Here is a 16,159-nt window from a genome sequence, read left to right on the forward strand (position 1 = left end):
GAAATTAATCTATTACCAACAAAAAATTTCTAGTAAGTTATTATCAAACCTTTATGGAGGTTTTCTGACTCTTGACGCTCAAAAATGATTATAAATGGCACAAAACTGGAAAAAAAATGGCAGAAACTGTCAAAAAACGCTAAAATTCGTGATTTTAAAATCTTGCAAGACATTCCATTACAACTAGAAATAATACATCAACCCTTTTTAAACCCTAGAGGAGGTTCCTTGGCTCTTAAGGCTGAAGAAAAAACAAAAAGCACAAAGAATTTCAAAAAAAAACTTGAAAAAAAGTTTTAAATTTTGTGACATTAAAAAGTTGAAAAACTATTCCTTGGCCAATAAAAAATTGTCAGTAACTTATCATCAAACCCTTTAAGTGTCTTTCTGGAGCCTGAGTCTGGAAAGACCTGAATAAGGAAAAATAAATGTCGAAAATTTTGAAAAAAATTGCAGGTTTTGTCAAAAAAATGCTAACATGCGTGATATTAAAAAGTTAAACCCATTCCATTACCACTAGAAACTATGCAGTAAACTTTTATTAAAAACTAGAGGAGGTTCCTTGACACCTAGGGTTAATAAAAATTAAAAAAAAAATGTCAAAAATTTTCAAAAAGTTTGCGAAAAATTGTGCAATATAGTATAAATTTGCCTGTTTTTAGCGAGCGGTTGTTCGTGAGAAGCTAGACACGGGTGGCGGGGTGCACCGGGCGCTGATTGGGGGCAATAGTGGGGTGGGGAATCAGCGCGCGCAATTGTGGAGGGGGGTCAACAGTGGAGGGGTCGTCAACCTCTAAGAACCGCCCTTCACACCATAAGAATAAGTCTCCAAAAAAGTTTGAGCTGAAACAGAGCTGAAAGAATCTAAGAGCACTTAATGCCCCCTGGGCGCTACCTGTTTATCCCGTTTTTGAGGACGAAAAGTCAAAAGCGTCAGACGAAAAATCAGCCTAGCGAAAAATCGCATAAAAAAGACCGACAGGACTAATATAATTGCTACAAACTTCGTTTGAGAGCAATTAATCAGTTATTACCATGTCAAATCTAGATATAACATGACAAAACAATCCACAGCCTTTTCAGCATTTACTGTTTAAATTTAAACCGACTTTAACAGTGAAATCACTGCTTCCGAAATAGACAAATTTTGTTGAATTAAAAATGCGAAGTACAGACATTTGCAGTCCAAACATGAATTTATGTCAATCCATTCACTCCGCACACAATTTATTAGAGAACTCCTCCTGCCGTTTGAAAAAGGTCTGAGAAACCAACAAGGGTAGGACTAGAGACACGTCCGAGAACAGTTTAACTGCATGCACTCCGGCTTTAATTTTCCCCCAAGATACACCTTCATCTGGCCTGGCACCCGAGTCACAGCCATCAAACTCCTGAGCAGTGTTGATCAACACGCAGAGATCCAGACCAAGTCTCCATGCGTTTGCATTGAGCACGTGATGTTTGCTCACTCCAGCACCTGTTGTAATCAAAACGGTTATTAGATTCTTTCAATTTATTAGAAGGGGTTGTTGATTTGTCATTTGAGATAAATGAGTTAGAAATTACAATAGATTGGTAACCAGCTTTCGATGAGAGATATTTTCTAACTTAAAGCTTAGTGTAAGATGGCGCTTGGTAAAGGTATATATCCGATATATAACGTTATAAATAACTGAAGACTATTCCATCTCATCATTTCTCTTCTAGAATAAGGGCAATTATGATCGAGACAATACAAACAAAATACACTTTTGTTTAAAATTTTGTTTAATATACACTTTTGTTCAAAAATTAAGACATGAATCATTTCGATGCGTTTTCAAATTTGATTAAACAAACGACTAACGTCGGGAGAATTGCTCTGAAACGACTGTCGAACAGTTGACTTCGTCGGCAGCTAGCTGCCGCTAGGGTATACCTATCCTGAGGTGTAGTGGGGGTGTTAAACTGGGAGGGATCAAACTCTAAGAACCGGCCTTCATGTCATGAATACATGTCTCTGAAGCTGCTTCGGTGAACCACATAATTATAGACTATTGAGCCATAAAGCTCTAAGAGAACTTAAAGCCCTCCCGGCCTTGCCTGTTTATCCCGTCTTTGAGGAAGATAAGTCAAAAAGCATATTGCCCAAAAAGCCGCTGGGGATTCTCATAACCCCGATTAGAAAAAAAACATGAAAAAAAAAATTTTGTACAAAAAAAAAACATTTTTAAAGTGCACACTCTATAATTTCACTTTGTACTTAGGCCAACTCCTGCTCATTAAGGAGGAAGATATAGAGGCTAGTACCAATAAGCATTGGAGATGGTGACTAGAACAAAGTAGCGGGCATCTAAAAATATGGGTTTTTCCCCTTTCAATTTTGATTTTCGGTTTTTTATAACTCCGGTCAATTTACATTTCTGAGCACAGCAACTGCTGTTTAAAAGCACTTTGAGCATAATGATCAACGAATGAAACTAGCCTAGGGAAGTCAAAAAGAATTCGGGTAAAAATGTCAAAAAAGGCAATATGAGGTAAAGCAAAACAAACCTTTATTCCACGAAAAAAAAATAAGAGGACATGTCCTGAACTACAACAAAAAATTGATTTAACTAAAGGCCAGATAACTAACACTATTACAGCAACACCAAATGAAGACTCTCAACAAAGCCCAAGGCCCTAAATTCAGAAAAAGGAAGAAAAACAACTCAAAACTATCAGTGTTTTAAGATCATTTAAACAAAAAAACTTATGAAATATTGACTCTACGCATCATTAGAATGGGTACACAATACATAATCTTCGTCGGAATCAATGACAGACAAAGCAAAATTGGCAAAAACCCGAATTTCTTTGGAAGCCAGAGGCGTCAAACTAAAAGAACCTCGTAAAAACATGGCTAAATCCTTAACTATATAATCAAGACTTAGAAATTAAAAAAAAAACATTTAGAATTTCTTATGGCTGAAAAATGGGACAATATAATTACAAATGAAGACAAGATTCTCAAATTCATTTGAACATTTCGAAAATATACATTATCTCAGTCAACAACACCACAATTACGCCGCACTGAAGGCCAATAGGACGTGTTGTTATTCTGACTAAGCATAACACCACAAAACATGGAAACAACAACTTTCATTTTTTGAAATAGAAGTGTGAAAAAAATACGACTGAAATGACTTCAAGCAATTCATTAGATCCCCCTATTCCTCATATGAAAACAATGAAATCCGTCCTTAATAAATTTAAGGGATAAGACAGCAGTAACTTCAAGAAATACTAGCAAAACAATTCGCTAACATTTTTCAAAAACGATCAGCGTATTTCATACACAGCAATAGCTATGAATTGAAACAATTAATTTGATTAATTTAGACATTCTAAGCAAGTGATGAGACTTCTCATTAATGAGACTTAGCGACCAGACAAATTGAGTTACAAAAATTTTTTGAAACTTTAAAAAATCGACAAATCTTAAAACAATTAGTGGCATAGTCATAGCAAGAAATAGCTTTGAATTGAAACAATCAGATCGATTAAAATAGTCCCTATTAGCAACCTATGAGACATGTCCTAAATGAGGTTAAAACATTAAACAACTAAAAGTACAACAAAAAGTAGCAAAACTCGAAAATTCATTAAAAAGTTTTTGAGAAAAATAGTGTCAAAACCAGGAATACCACAGGCGAAGAACTAGATCATTAATAAGGCGCATTTATACCTCTTTATTCTAATTTGACGTCTCACTGACACGAAAAAGCCGAAAAAAGTGTGAACAGATCTTTAAAAAACGCACACAAACACAATCCAAATACTTAAGATTGTAAAAAAAAGGATCGCAATAATACCCGAGAAGATGACGGAGGCTATTAAACAACGTCAGCCATATCAATTTACCTAGGCAGAGGGCAGCCGTATTGGAAGAACGAATTGCCAACATAGTTATCTTTCGCACATCGCTAGCAACGTCCAATGTGATAGTCCTGCCATCGTGCTTGAAAGAGTGCAAGAAAAGGTGATCACCAATAGCACCGTCCGTAATCCCTGGAGAGAACACGGGAATGTTGTTTTTGTATGCCCAATAATAGATAGATTTTGGGTCATTTATCTCTTTTCCCATCCTGTGGATTAATTTTGACGGTGTCCATCTGAAAGTCCATACAAAAGCAAGTTCCACATTTCAAAACATCATTTGAATCAGTCTTGTACACGACAATAAGAGAACATCAAACAAGACTGCTAATTCTTCAAACAAGATCAAAAACCAAGTCTTAAAACAAGGAGGCTCGCTAATATGCGCTGACCCATAATTTTCCCACCCAACTCATCCACATTCTTGGTTTAATTGCAAACCAAATGAAGCAAAGATACACTACCTTCAAAACAAAAACGTAGTTAAAATTTTACATAAATCTTGATAGAATCTAAAAAAGAAAGATACCTATTAAAAAGGCGCTAATATCAGTTAGGCTAGCTTTAGTTTAATTAAAGGGGCGTGAGGTGAGCGCAGCAGGGGGGGGGGTGTTCACCACGCAACGGGAGGGGGGTGCACGAGGGGATGGTGCAACGGTGAGAGTTGGATCTTTGGCTGCACGGTGCGCTTAACGGCCTGAACAATGTCCAGGGATGGGGATTGGGGGAATGGGGGGGGGGGGGGGGGGGCGGGGTGGGTGTGTGGGATCAATTTCTAAGAACCGCCTTTCACATCGTAAGCACAAGTCTCCAAAACAGTTTCTGCGAACCGCATTATTGGAGACTAGTGAGCTGAAAGGAACTTGAAACATGACAATTAAACATGATTAAATTTTTTCAAAAAAAAAACTGCTAAAACTCGAGTCATTGAAATTTTGATAACCCAAGACAATATGCAGCCTTAACTCAAGACAATATGCAGCAGCTGAAAATCAAACCTTGGAGGAGGTCCCTGGGCTTGAAAAAAACTTGAAAAAACAGCAAACATTTAAAAAGAAAATGCTTTTATATTCGTGATAGTAAAATCTTGAAAAACATTCCATTAAATCTAGAGACTATGAAGTAACCTATTATCAAAATCTAGAGGAGGTTTCTTCGCTCTTGAGGCATAAGAATTAAATAATAACAAAAATTTTCAAAAAACAAAAACATGTAAGTTTTATCATAAAAATTGCTAAAAATTGTGATGTTTAAATCTTGAAAACTATTCCATGAAAAATAAAAATTTTTCAGTAACCTATTATCAAACACTTAAGGACGTTTTCTGGCCCCTGGATCTGGAAAAACTTGAATAATGACAAACACGAAAGTGTCAACCAATACCTCCCAATTAATCTTAAAAAATCAACCATTAATACACATTTTACTGAGCGAGAAAGTGAAAAAACTAACCTTAATGCAAGCGTATAATAGCCATTGCAAGTATATAACAGATCAAAACCAATTAGCCTTTCGGTAGAGTCAGATCCAAATTGGAATAACACAAAAATTTGGAATGATTATTCATCATCAGAAGGCTGATCAGACTTTAAATTACTGACACTTAGAGACAGGTCAACAACAAACAAATACATTGAACTGGTGAAAGTCACGATGAGACCAATAACAACCGGTGTATCACTTCACGGCTACTAAAACAACGAGATGTTGAAAACAAAAAATGGCTAAAAAAAATTGAAAAATTAGCAAGTTTTGTCAAAAAATGCTAAAATTCGTGATGTTAAAATATTGAAAACCATTCCATTTCATCAAAAAAAAAACAAACAGTAAACTATCACCAAACCCTAGAGGAGCCTCATTGGCTCTTGAGGCTGGAGAAACCTAAAAAAACTGATAACAATTTTCAAAAACACTTGAAAAAAATTCAAGTTTTATAAAAAAAATTTTTTTCTGGCTCCTGGATCAATGACAAACACGAAAGTCAACCAATACCTCCCAATTAATCTTACAAAAAATCAAACATCAATTCACATTTTACTGATCAAGAAGGTGACAAAAACATCAATGCAAGTGTATAACAACAAAATGCAAGTATATAACAGTTCAAAACCAGTTAGCCTTTCGGTACAGTCAGATAAAAATTGGAATTACACAATAAATTCAAAGATTGTTACCAAAAAGCTCATCAGACTTTAATCTATTGAGACTAAGAGATAGGTCAACAAAAGAAAGAGAGAGAGAGAGAGAGAGAGAGAGAGAGAGGGTGAGAAAGATAAAACGTGAAAGAGAAAGAGAAGGAAAGAAACCCCAACCAACAGAAAGAGCGAGAGAGCTATTAATTTTTTCCATAACGAGATTCGACTCCCCAACGGCTAGTCTTGTTAGTAATTCAACAAAAACAGAAAAGCGCAAATACTAAAAGAAGAGTCTCCAAATTTCGCAAAGAAACAAAATTTCAGAACCATTTTCGTCTGTGCACTTCTCCAATGTAACCCATCTCAAAGTTTGGTTGGCCAGAAAGGATCGTTAAACACAGAAAACGACAAAACATTAAAAAACTTAAAACCAATACAAATTTTAACAAAATCATGCTAAAATTCATAATATTATTATCCACAGAACCAATCACTGTCTCCAGAGACGTTCCAGTATCCCTATTTCAAGCCTTAAATAGTTTCACTGGCTAAAATCCATAAACTTGGATTTCAACAAAAATTTTCCGACAAACTGAAAAAAAACCTAAAACTTGAGTTATTAAAATATGGATAACCATTCCATTAACTCTTGAAACTTTGATGCTTATCATCAAACCCTAGAGGAGGTCCCTGGGCTTGAAAAAAAACTTGAAAGAACTGCTAACATTTTTTAAAAACGCTTAAATTCGTGATAGTAAAATCTTGACAAACATTCCATTACATCTAGAGACTATGCAGTACCCTATCATCAAACCCTAGAGGAGGTTCATTGACTCTTGAGGCTGGAGAAACCTAATAAATGACAAAACTTTTCAATAAAATTGTGATATTAAATAGTAGAAATCTATTCCATGGCCAGTAAAAAATGTTCAGTAACTCATTATCAAACACCTAAGGAGATTTTTTGGCCCCTGGGTCTGGAAACACTTGAATTATGACAAAAAAATGTCAAAAAAAAATTGAAAAAATCCCAAAAATCGTGAAAAGGAAATGTTGAAAACCATTCCATTACCCTCAGAAACTATGCAGTAGCCTATTACCAAATCCTAGATGAGGTTCTTAGCTCTTGAGGCTGGAGAAGCATAAATAATGAAAAGTGGTTTCAAAAATTTGGAAAAAATTGCACTCTTCAAGAAAAAGTTGCTTAAATTTGTCATATTAAAAAGTTGAAAATTAAGGCATGGTCATAAAAACTTTCCGTTAACCTATTGTCAAACTCTTACGGACGTTTTATGATCCTGAGGCCGAAAAAACCTGAAACATAGCTGGCAGATTGCCAGAAAATAGCCACAATAGATTCGTTGATCGGCAGTCTAAAAAAACAGTAAAAAAGACAGACCCAAAAAAATCGTATTTTCATTGAAGGCTGATCTGTTATATTTTGATTAAAAATCTGTATAAGTTACTGCTGCCTCTATTAGCTGATCTGAAATAACCTTCATTTAGAGTGACACACACCCATTTGACCTTCTCTTTGAATTAAGGTAAATAAAAGTCAATTTCAAATTGAGGAAGTCATTTTTGAGAGTGAGGTAAGTCAAGTGTGACCAAAAATTTAATCACGCGCATGAACAAAACTCGCTCCACTAAGAGCGAAAAATGACGTCACACATGCAATTCAGTTGAAATTGCATGAACGAATGAACAAAAAGTGGCTGTGACGTCATATGGTCGTAACAAAAATCATGACGACGAAATAAAAAAAACCAAGAGAAGGCCAATAATAGCCCCAGCTATCGCTGTGCGGCTATTAATAATGACAATGAATGTCAAAAAGAAGCTAAAATTCGTGATGTTAAAATCTTGAAAAACATTCAATTACATCTGGAAACCATGAAGTAACCAATTATCAAATCCTAGAGGAGGTTGCTTGGTTCGTGAGGCTGGAGAAACCTAAAACATGACAAAAAATTTTAAAGACTTGAAAATAAATGCAAGCTTTATCAAAAAATTGCTAAAATTCGTAATGTTGAAACGTTGAAAACCAATCCATTTCCACAACAAGATATGCAGTAAACTAATATCAAACCCTACAGGAGGCTCCTTGACACCTAGGGCTGAAAAAACTCAAAAAATAACAAAAAATTTTCGAAAAGCTTCAAAAAATTGTGAAAATTAGTAAAACTTTGCGTGTTTTTGTTTGGATTACCAAAAGATATAGCTCTAAAAATGGTCATAAAAAACTTTTATGCCTTGAAAAAGACCTTAATCAACTTTAACTAGCCTGAATTTTAGACAGATCCAACAAAAAATTCGAAAAATGACGAAACATGAAAAATTACATTTTTGGCTCAAAAACTCCTAAAAATGACTTTTTGACCTTAAATCAGAGTCTTCCCAGCAGCTTCACCACACTAAACAGTTGAAGGACTACTAAACTCGGCTAGGGGTCTCTAATGAAACTTAATGCCCGGTGGTGGCTACCTGTTTATCCCGTTTTTAAGGACGAAAAGTCAAATGCGCCAGTCGAAAAACCGGTCAAGCGACAAATCGCACAAAGAAGACCAACAGGACTAATATAATTGTTACAAACTTCGTTTGAGAGCAATTAAACGTAATCGAGCAAAAATTAACAGAAACTAACTGACCGACAATGTCCCTAAATTTAATAAAAATTTCTCATATGTCCGTTTATTTCAAACCTCGATAACTCCACGAAAAAGACGAAATTTGCATGTACCATACGGACAACAAAGTTGAGCACAGAACAGACGTGACAACCAAATATCTGTATTGAGCCTCGATAAATGACAAATAATGTAAATTCACTAAAGCAGATTTCGACCAAAAATGACCTCAAAGAGACCAACGATACAATGAACAAATGCTTACAGTGTTCCTTGTTCCTTTTCCTCCTCCAGCATTTTATCGAGTATGGGAATGAACCAGTTCTCGAAGCGGCCATAGGCTCCATCGCTCAACAGGACATTGCCATTTCTAAACACTGCCTGATCAAACAGTTCGGAACCTTTCAGTGTGAACTCTCCTACCACCAGGGGAGCCATACACTTCATGAAGTCTTCCTCAATCCCACCACCTAGGAAAAGTAATTCAAATACTTGCAACAATCTTTCGTCATTTAATGTAACCCCTCCCCAATAAAACGTGCTTGGAATGTCAGCTACAATCCAGTATTCGTGAACGTGTCATTCTGGGGGACCATAAGCTCATTTTATATCATTTCATTTATGGTAGCGCATCTAATTAATTGCAGCTGCAGTTACAATGGACCAATACTTGATCGAACCAGTATCTCTCAACTTGCAGACCTAGTGTTGTACACCACTCAAATGACCTAGTGTTGTACACCACTTTGTTCGTTTCTGTTCCTCTTTTCTCTCCGACCAGGTTTATGTCGGACAAGTAGAACTTCCCTTTCCATCTATTCCAACTTATATTGGGCGTAATCTACATTTGCTTGTATCTTCAAACAGATTCTACGTATCAATTGACATTTGTTGACTGACTGATTTTTGAAAATCGGAGATTTCATGAGTACAAAAAGAAGACACGTATTCAATTTATAAAAAAATTCTCCGAATTCATTCCAATCGACTATATTTCTCTCAGTTAAAAAGTGTATCCTATATGTAACGCAAAAAATACAATTATTACGAAACTCATCGTTACTCGTTGTATTCTGAAGACGGGGAAAAAACAATTGTGTCAAATTTTGAACAAATAATTCGAAAAATATAGTAATTTCGTAATAAAAAAAAATTAGACAACGAAATATGCTTTAAATCAATTAAACAGTGATACGACGAATATTTTCAGAAGTACGAAGTTGTTCAGATTCTGTTTGTTAGATAGACCATTAATATCTTTTGCCGCAAATGATTTTTAATTCTTAAAAGCATTTAAAATAGGTTTTAAAAAGTTGGATCAGTTATGCCTCACCCTACACTCCGTGTTTTAGGACTAAAAAAAGATTAAAACAAGGCAAAATGTTAAAAGATGGCTCAAAATTAAATCTTATTATTTGCTCCAAATGGTCAAAAACGCTTAACGACGCACTATCGCTACTTTAGATAACGTTTACTAACGTCAGGCGAAAAGCTCTCAAACGACCGACGTCAGTGTGAGAGGTCAAATTCCAAGAACCGCCCTTCAAAACATGAGTGTATGTCGCGAAAATAGTTTCTGTTAATCGCATACACGAAGACTAGTGAGCTGAAGGTTTCTAAAAGAACTTAATGCCCTCTGGGCACTACCTGTTTATCCCGTAATTGAGAATGGAAAGCCAAATTGGTCACACAAAACATCAGTCACGCAAAAAATTGCATTCAAAAAACCACATGACTAATAATTGCTAAAAACTTCGTTTAAGAGCAATTAATGACCTTTAACTGAAAAAATGGAGATTAAACACAAAACTTGAAAATGCCCAAAGTGGTGATTAAAAAATTGCTTACAGAAAATGTTTTCACACCTACTGTCTGTCTCAAAAAATCGATATGAAAAGAAAACCTCGCTCTTCTCGCTGCTCTTTAGCAACTTGACCTAAACACTATTTTTCTCGCATTTAATTTCCTGATTCAAATACCCTCTAAAAAAGTATCGGTCAAAAATGACGCTCAACCAATACTCCTCTTCGAGTCGTAAAAATAAGCCTGCTATACGGACGGCTATTAAACAATTAAACCAATTTCGGCTCACTTTTTATTTGACTTTTAGTAGTGAACTGCCACCACTTTAGTTCAGCTGCTGATACTTGCAAATGAGAAAAAATTAGATCACGCAAAACAAAAAAGTCAACGGCGTAAGAGTAACTCGAAAACAAAAAACAACTCAAACAACAAAAAAAGGACCAGCAAGTTTACAATAGTTGCTTTCAACCTCTTTCGAGAGCACTTAACAAACTTTATTTCCCTTTCATCTCTTGTTGTTCTGGTCGTAAAACTGCAATCATGTAAATAATAGTATATGTAAAATAGACGCAAATAGCAGCGCATTGTTTTGATATCTGTTTTTAGAAATTTTCATTAAAAGGGCCACACAATTGAGTATCAAACCCGAAAATTTTATCAGCAAATTTATACTCATGTCTATGTAGCATTTTAACAACCGATGCACCTTTCGGTTCAATCAGATAAATCACCGCGCGGCTTCGTTAGAATGGACAGTTGATCAGTCTCTTTTCTATAGAACCCTTACCATTGACCCTCCCCTCTTAATAAAAAGAAGGGCTTAAGCTTCCAACACAACTGGAGTTGCGTCTGATAGAGAAGAGCTCATTGTCATTGATCTTGCCAACAAGAATATTACTCAAAGATTTGATCAGAAAGCAACTCAATTATGATAAATAGAAACAGGAGGTCAGGGGAAAAATACATTTGTTATAAGACTGAATACCTGTAGACACGAGGCAGTCCACCATTTTGTGTTGGACGAGATACCGGATAATTTCTCGGGTTCCCGCTGTAACTATATTGGACGTATAACCTGAAAACAAAATCAATGACACCCCAGTCAAAGTTACGCTATAGTAAGCACATATTTCTTTCAGTACGCTAGGGAAACAATACTACACTAGTTCTATCATCTGATAAAAATGAAATGACCCTGAATCATATCCAAAAACTTCTTGTAATTCTGTTGTCGAACGAAAAATAATCAGTTCAATTTACACAAGTTACAGATTAATAGCAGTCTGAGAAAATGGACATTTTCATTAATTGATTTGTCTGGTTTCGTTTCAGCACTGCCCTAGCGAACTTAATCTACAACCTCTTATTATCAGGTGTTTTATAATGAGCACTGACAACTTGGCGCTCATATAAAATAGAGAGGAAGTTGTCTAACTCAGAAATATTGTACAAGGCGTTGGCTTCCAATTCTCAATTGTGATTTCACTCTGCAGCTTGAGATCGTCTTCGGTCAGTTCTCCGTCCAACTTCCAATTGATCATTTTGTTCACTTCTTCAATAGCCTGTCAATTGTTAGGTTAAAAATCAGCAAACGTTAGATATACATTTTGCATATCTTATCAGAAAACATTACCTCTGTACATAACGGTAATTTTCAGCTAATGTGAGGTACTCCAATTTCACTCCGGTCAATCGCACATAACCTTTTGTCATGTAGGCGCTTAACGATTTTTTAACTATGGTCACATTTCGATGATTCCTCGCGATAGATTCCTTAGACAAATTTTACAATCAGTCCGCAAGTTGAGATGCCAAGCATGATTAGCACCATCTGTGAGACCGTTCCAGAGTCATACAAGGAGCTCATATTTTTCAAATACCACACTCAAGAATATCACATCGAAACCAACCTAATCATAATAAACTTCTCACGTTCAGAACGCTGGACGCAGAGAACAGCATGCTTTCAATGCCATCGATCGCACCAGCTTCGCACTCAATTTGCATTCATTACCGACCCGGTAGCACAGATTTCTAGACGGCTTTCCCGACGTCAAGCCAATGGAATACGACACTGATTAGGCAGCGTCGCTCACTGCTGTGGATCAACTTGGGATTAAAGACGCTACGAATGAAGACAGGATAAGATCATCGAAAGTGGGTTGAAAACTGCTAACAAAGTTACTCCGCACGTTACCTCAAGACAAAAGTCACGTCTTCGGCTTGGCATCAAAAAAAGGAGCCTTGAACTGGCACACTGTCATTCCACAAACGCTACGGTTCCACGCTGACAACATCTGACTTCCATGACGGTTTGTGCATTTGCTGCAGCAAAAATACCCCATCATCGGCCCTTGTGGAGAAAAATTCACAATAATCCATGTTCTCTACCGTGCACATGGGGGTTGAACCTGCACGCGGCAGAACGAAATAGGGACACGTTTGTCAAGATAATGCATGACGATGCTATGGCATCGAAGTTGAACCATTGATAGAAGCTAAAGGTCTTTACAATAATCTACTAGAACTGATGACAACGCTCGACTTAACATCAAAGCAAATAGCTTGTGAGTGTCTAGATTCGGCATAACTTTCTTCGACCTGGAAATTTTAATCCTTTGTTTTTCTTAAGCTTTTAATCCTTTTTTTTACCAGAAAACAACTACATTCGCAGGACGATAAGTTTCGCACTCTTAAGCAGCGCAATTATCTGTCCCAGAGGCTGCCGTGGTTCTAAACGTGTAAGTGAGGTTGATAACACATATAGTGTAAATGTGAGGGAAGGAAGGTTTGGCTCTGATTAGTGTAGTATTAACTCAACTCATTTGTCAGTTTTCCGCGATGAATTTAAACTAGGCAGAAATAAAACTAAATCTAATTTGTAAACAGTAAGATAAAAATGACCCGGAAAATTATTAGGGGGTTTAAATTACGCGTTGCTGATTATCGCTAGCTCATATCTCTGCATGTTAGAAATTTTGACAGCGCAGAGAAATCTAAGTATTAAATAAAAAACTTCGCAAACTCAACTTTGCCAACAATTACAAAAATTTATTCAAATTCAGATAAAAGTACTATTTAGTACGCAATGATCTCAGATAACGTGAATTGAGCAAATAAATGAGGCCAAATTATGTAGTTATTTAGCCATCTACCGAGGATTTGTGGGAGGGAACATTCACCGCTAGGAAAAATGGCTAATTATAAGGATCATTTTAAACCATACCCAAGATGAGCTTTTGGAGAACCACAGCAATAACATTCAAAAAATTTAGACTTCTAGATTTACAAAATTCTTGGATGAAACCATGCATAATAATAGTTGCTATTATTGTGACCTTAACCGAGCGTGGTAACAACCAGTTTAAGTATTCCCTGCTATAGGCGTAATTCGTTTGACTATTTTCATTAAATTCTCAACCTGATGGATGCAATTTTTTATTTATGGTCATGATTATGAAATCCAAGAACGGCCGGCCAAAAAAGTCATGCATGCTGCTTACTTTGCCGAAGAAAGTTGCCTGCAGACCAGTGGAAGATGCGTACTCGGTCAACAAACTGTCATAGTCTACCGCCCCATCACACTTGGCAAAATCATAGCCAACCACAGGCTTGCTCAACTCCTTTGGAATCGTCACATCTTTCACGCTGGCCAAATCCCAGAATTCAGGAGGCAGTTTCCCATCAAAGTTACTGTTGGACATTGTTGTCTCTCACTGTTTGCTATAAGTATCAATATTTCATTTCCGCGAAACCAGTTCTAGAGTTTCCCATTTTAGCCATCAAAATACCCCCTTTATATTATAGCTCTCAAAATTCCCCTTCCCTCTATATTGGCTTTTGTAAATCATAAATCGAATCTGTTCTGCCCCCCAGCTTTTTTACGCCCCCAGGCGCACGAGCTATTTTTTAATTTCTTTAACATAATAACGTGCTATATAACAACTAATATATTGTAATTGGGGGGATAAAACACACTGGACGGCGAAACAGAATAGATAGAATAGATCCCATAAATCAGGGGGCAAAAAAATGGTAATTTAGAAGTAACTGGTTAGTCTATAAGGTTAGTCTTTTGCCTTTCTGTTAAAATCTTAATGATATGGTTCCCTAAGAGGTGGAGGTCCGATACTCAAAGCAACAGTTCAAAACTTTTACCGGTTGCGACAGTATTATGCTGCAATTCGAAAACAAATGAACACTTCAAAAGAAGCAGTGAACACGTATTTTCTGACAGTAAAACAAACTAAAATCAGCAGCTCATGTAGCATTACCCTTGGGATAGGGGCGTATATTAAACAGTGCCCGAAAGATTACAGGATCGCAAGAGATGAGTTTGAGATAAAGAGATCTTCAGCAATATGCTTGACTCTTTTGTATTTACTCTCAAACAAGGCTTAAGATCTCAGCTCGAATCAAACGGAGCCCGAAGTTGACACATTTGCAATGAGACCAATCAACGTGTTTTCCAACTTATTCGTTCCGACCCACTTTAGTGGGGGGAGCAACGATATACTCAAATAGGTTTTTTTGTTCAGTCAATATCCGCCGATCGATATATTTATCGTAGGGGGTTGTGAGTGATATCATTAGGAAACCCGTCCAGCGTAGAACATATAAAAAGATTTCTTTTTTGAATTTCGTTTTTTTTCCACGGAGTTATCGAAGTTTAAAATTTTGCTAAATTTTGTTCACAATTTTCGTTGTTATTGTTCACAATTTCCGTATATTTACTCAATTTCTGCAAATTTTGCTTGAAAATTTGTTACAATTGGCAACGAAAGTTGATAACGGTAGTGTCTGTTTTACCTCTAAAAATTGAAGTGTTGCTGAACTGTTTGTTCCAATTTTTGGCTAAAATTTTTGCTTAAGTTTTTCAAAATTCAGCCGTTTTTTCAACAACAATGGCATGAAATAAGCTTCTCTAGCCCACTTTGATTAATTGTATCAGCAGATAACAACTGAAAATTGCCGATATAACCTTTGTTTATTCCGAACCCTAGTTTAACTTGTGCTTCCTTTGCGACTGTTCCTGAATTCAAAATTATCTGGTTTTTTTTACTAGTTTAACTCTAATGATACCGGATGCCTTATTTATTTTTGATATATTGACTTTTTTGTCAAACTATCCATTTCCATAATGATTGGAACAAAAACGAATTCCTACTGGACGGACGTACATAGCCAGGTTAGATTAGGTCGAATCATTTTTTCAAAGTTCAAAATATACAGATTGTAATCAGTCAAGGATTTTCAAGAAATTTAAATATTTTTGCTTTGCTGTTTTTGATAATTAAGAAACAAAACAAATCAAATAAAAGCTTACTAATGAGAAGTCCTATTGCTTTTCGAAGAGTTTCATTTAGTCGAAGTTACGGTCGTTTTGACTTCTAAAAATAAATATTTAAAATAATTAAGGGTTTATTAAGCTTTGCAACTTTTTTGGTCCAACATATAGCTTACAGTCAACATAGACAGCTAAAGATGTCTTCCTAAAAATCTCAAATATAATTTTTTACGATTTTACGTGTTAAGTAATGATTTTTCTGCTTTATGCTACAAATTTTCAGAAAATTTTTTGGACATTTTCCCGTCTTTTATCTTCTTTTTCTGGTCATGTCACATTATTGACAGGTCAAAAATCACATTATTGGCATTTAAAACGCGGGCACGAATTCATCGGTTTGTCAGAGA

General features: G+C 36.0%; 1 protein-coding gene across 2 annotated transcripts; it reads right to left on the bottom strand.

Moving 5' to 3' along the window:
* Positions 1 to 1,076: 1,076 nt before the first annotated feature.
* LOC142341733 (deoxyhypusine synthase-like) lies at positions 1,077 to 15,022 on the bottom strand. 2 transcript variants are annotated; one of them, XM_075392904.1, is made up of 7 exons: positions 14,624 to 15,022; positions 13,969 to 14,181; positions 11,901 to 12,027; positions 11,451 to 11,540; positions 8,928 to 9,132; positions 3,886 to 4,136; positions 1,077 to 1,477 (listed from the first exon to the last, which is right to left on the bottom strand). In XM_075392904.1, exons 2-7 carry the CDS (start codon positions 14,167 to 14,169, stop codon positions 1,212 to 1,214), a joined length of 1,140 nt encoding a protein of 379 aa, XP_075249019.1. In that variant the 5' UTR covers positions 14,170 to 14,181; positions 14,624 to 15,022; the 3' UTR covers positions 1,077 to 1,211. The 2 variants fall into 2 exon arrangements, with proteins under 2 accessions (XP_075249019.1, XP_075249018.1); XM_075392903.1 differs by having other exon boundaries at positions 13,969 to 14,188; positions 14,624 to 15,016.
* Positions 15,023 to 16,159: the final 1,137 nt, after the last annotated feature.

The sequence above is a fragment of the Convolutriloba macropyga genome, chromosome 6, assembly GCF_964194025.1.
Source record: "Convolutriloba macropyga chromosome 6, txConMacr16.3, whole genome shotgun sequence".
Taxonomy (NCBI): Eukaryota; Metazoa; Xenacoelomorpha; order Acoela; family Convolutidae; genus Convolutriloba; species Convolutriloba macropyga.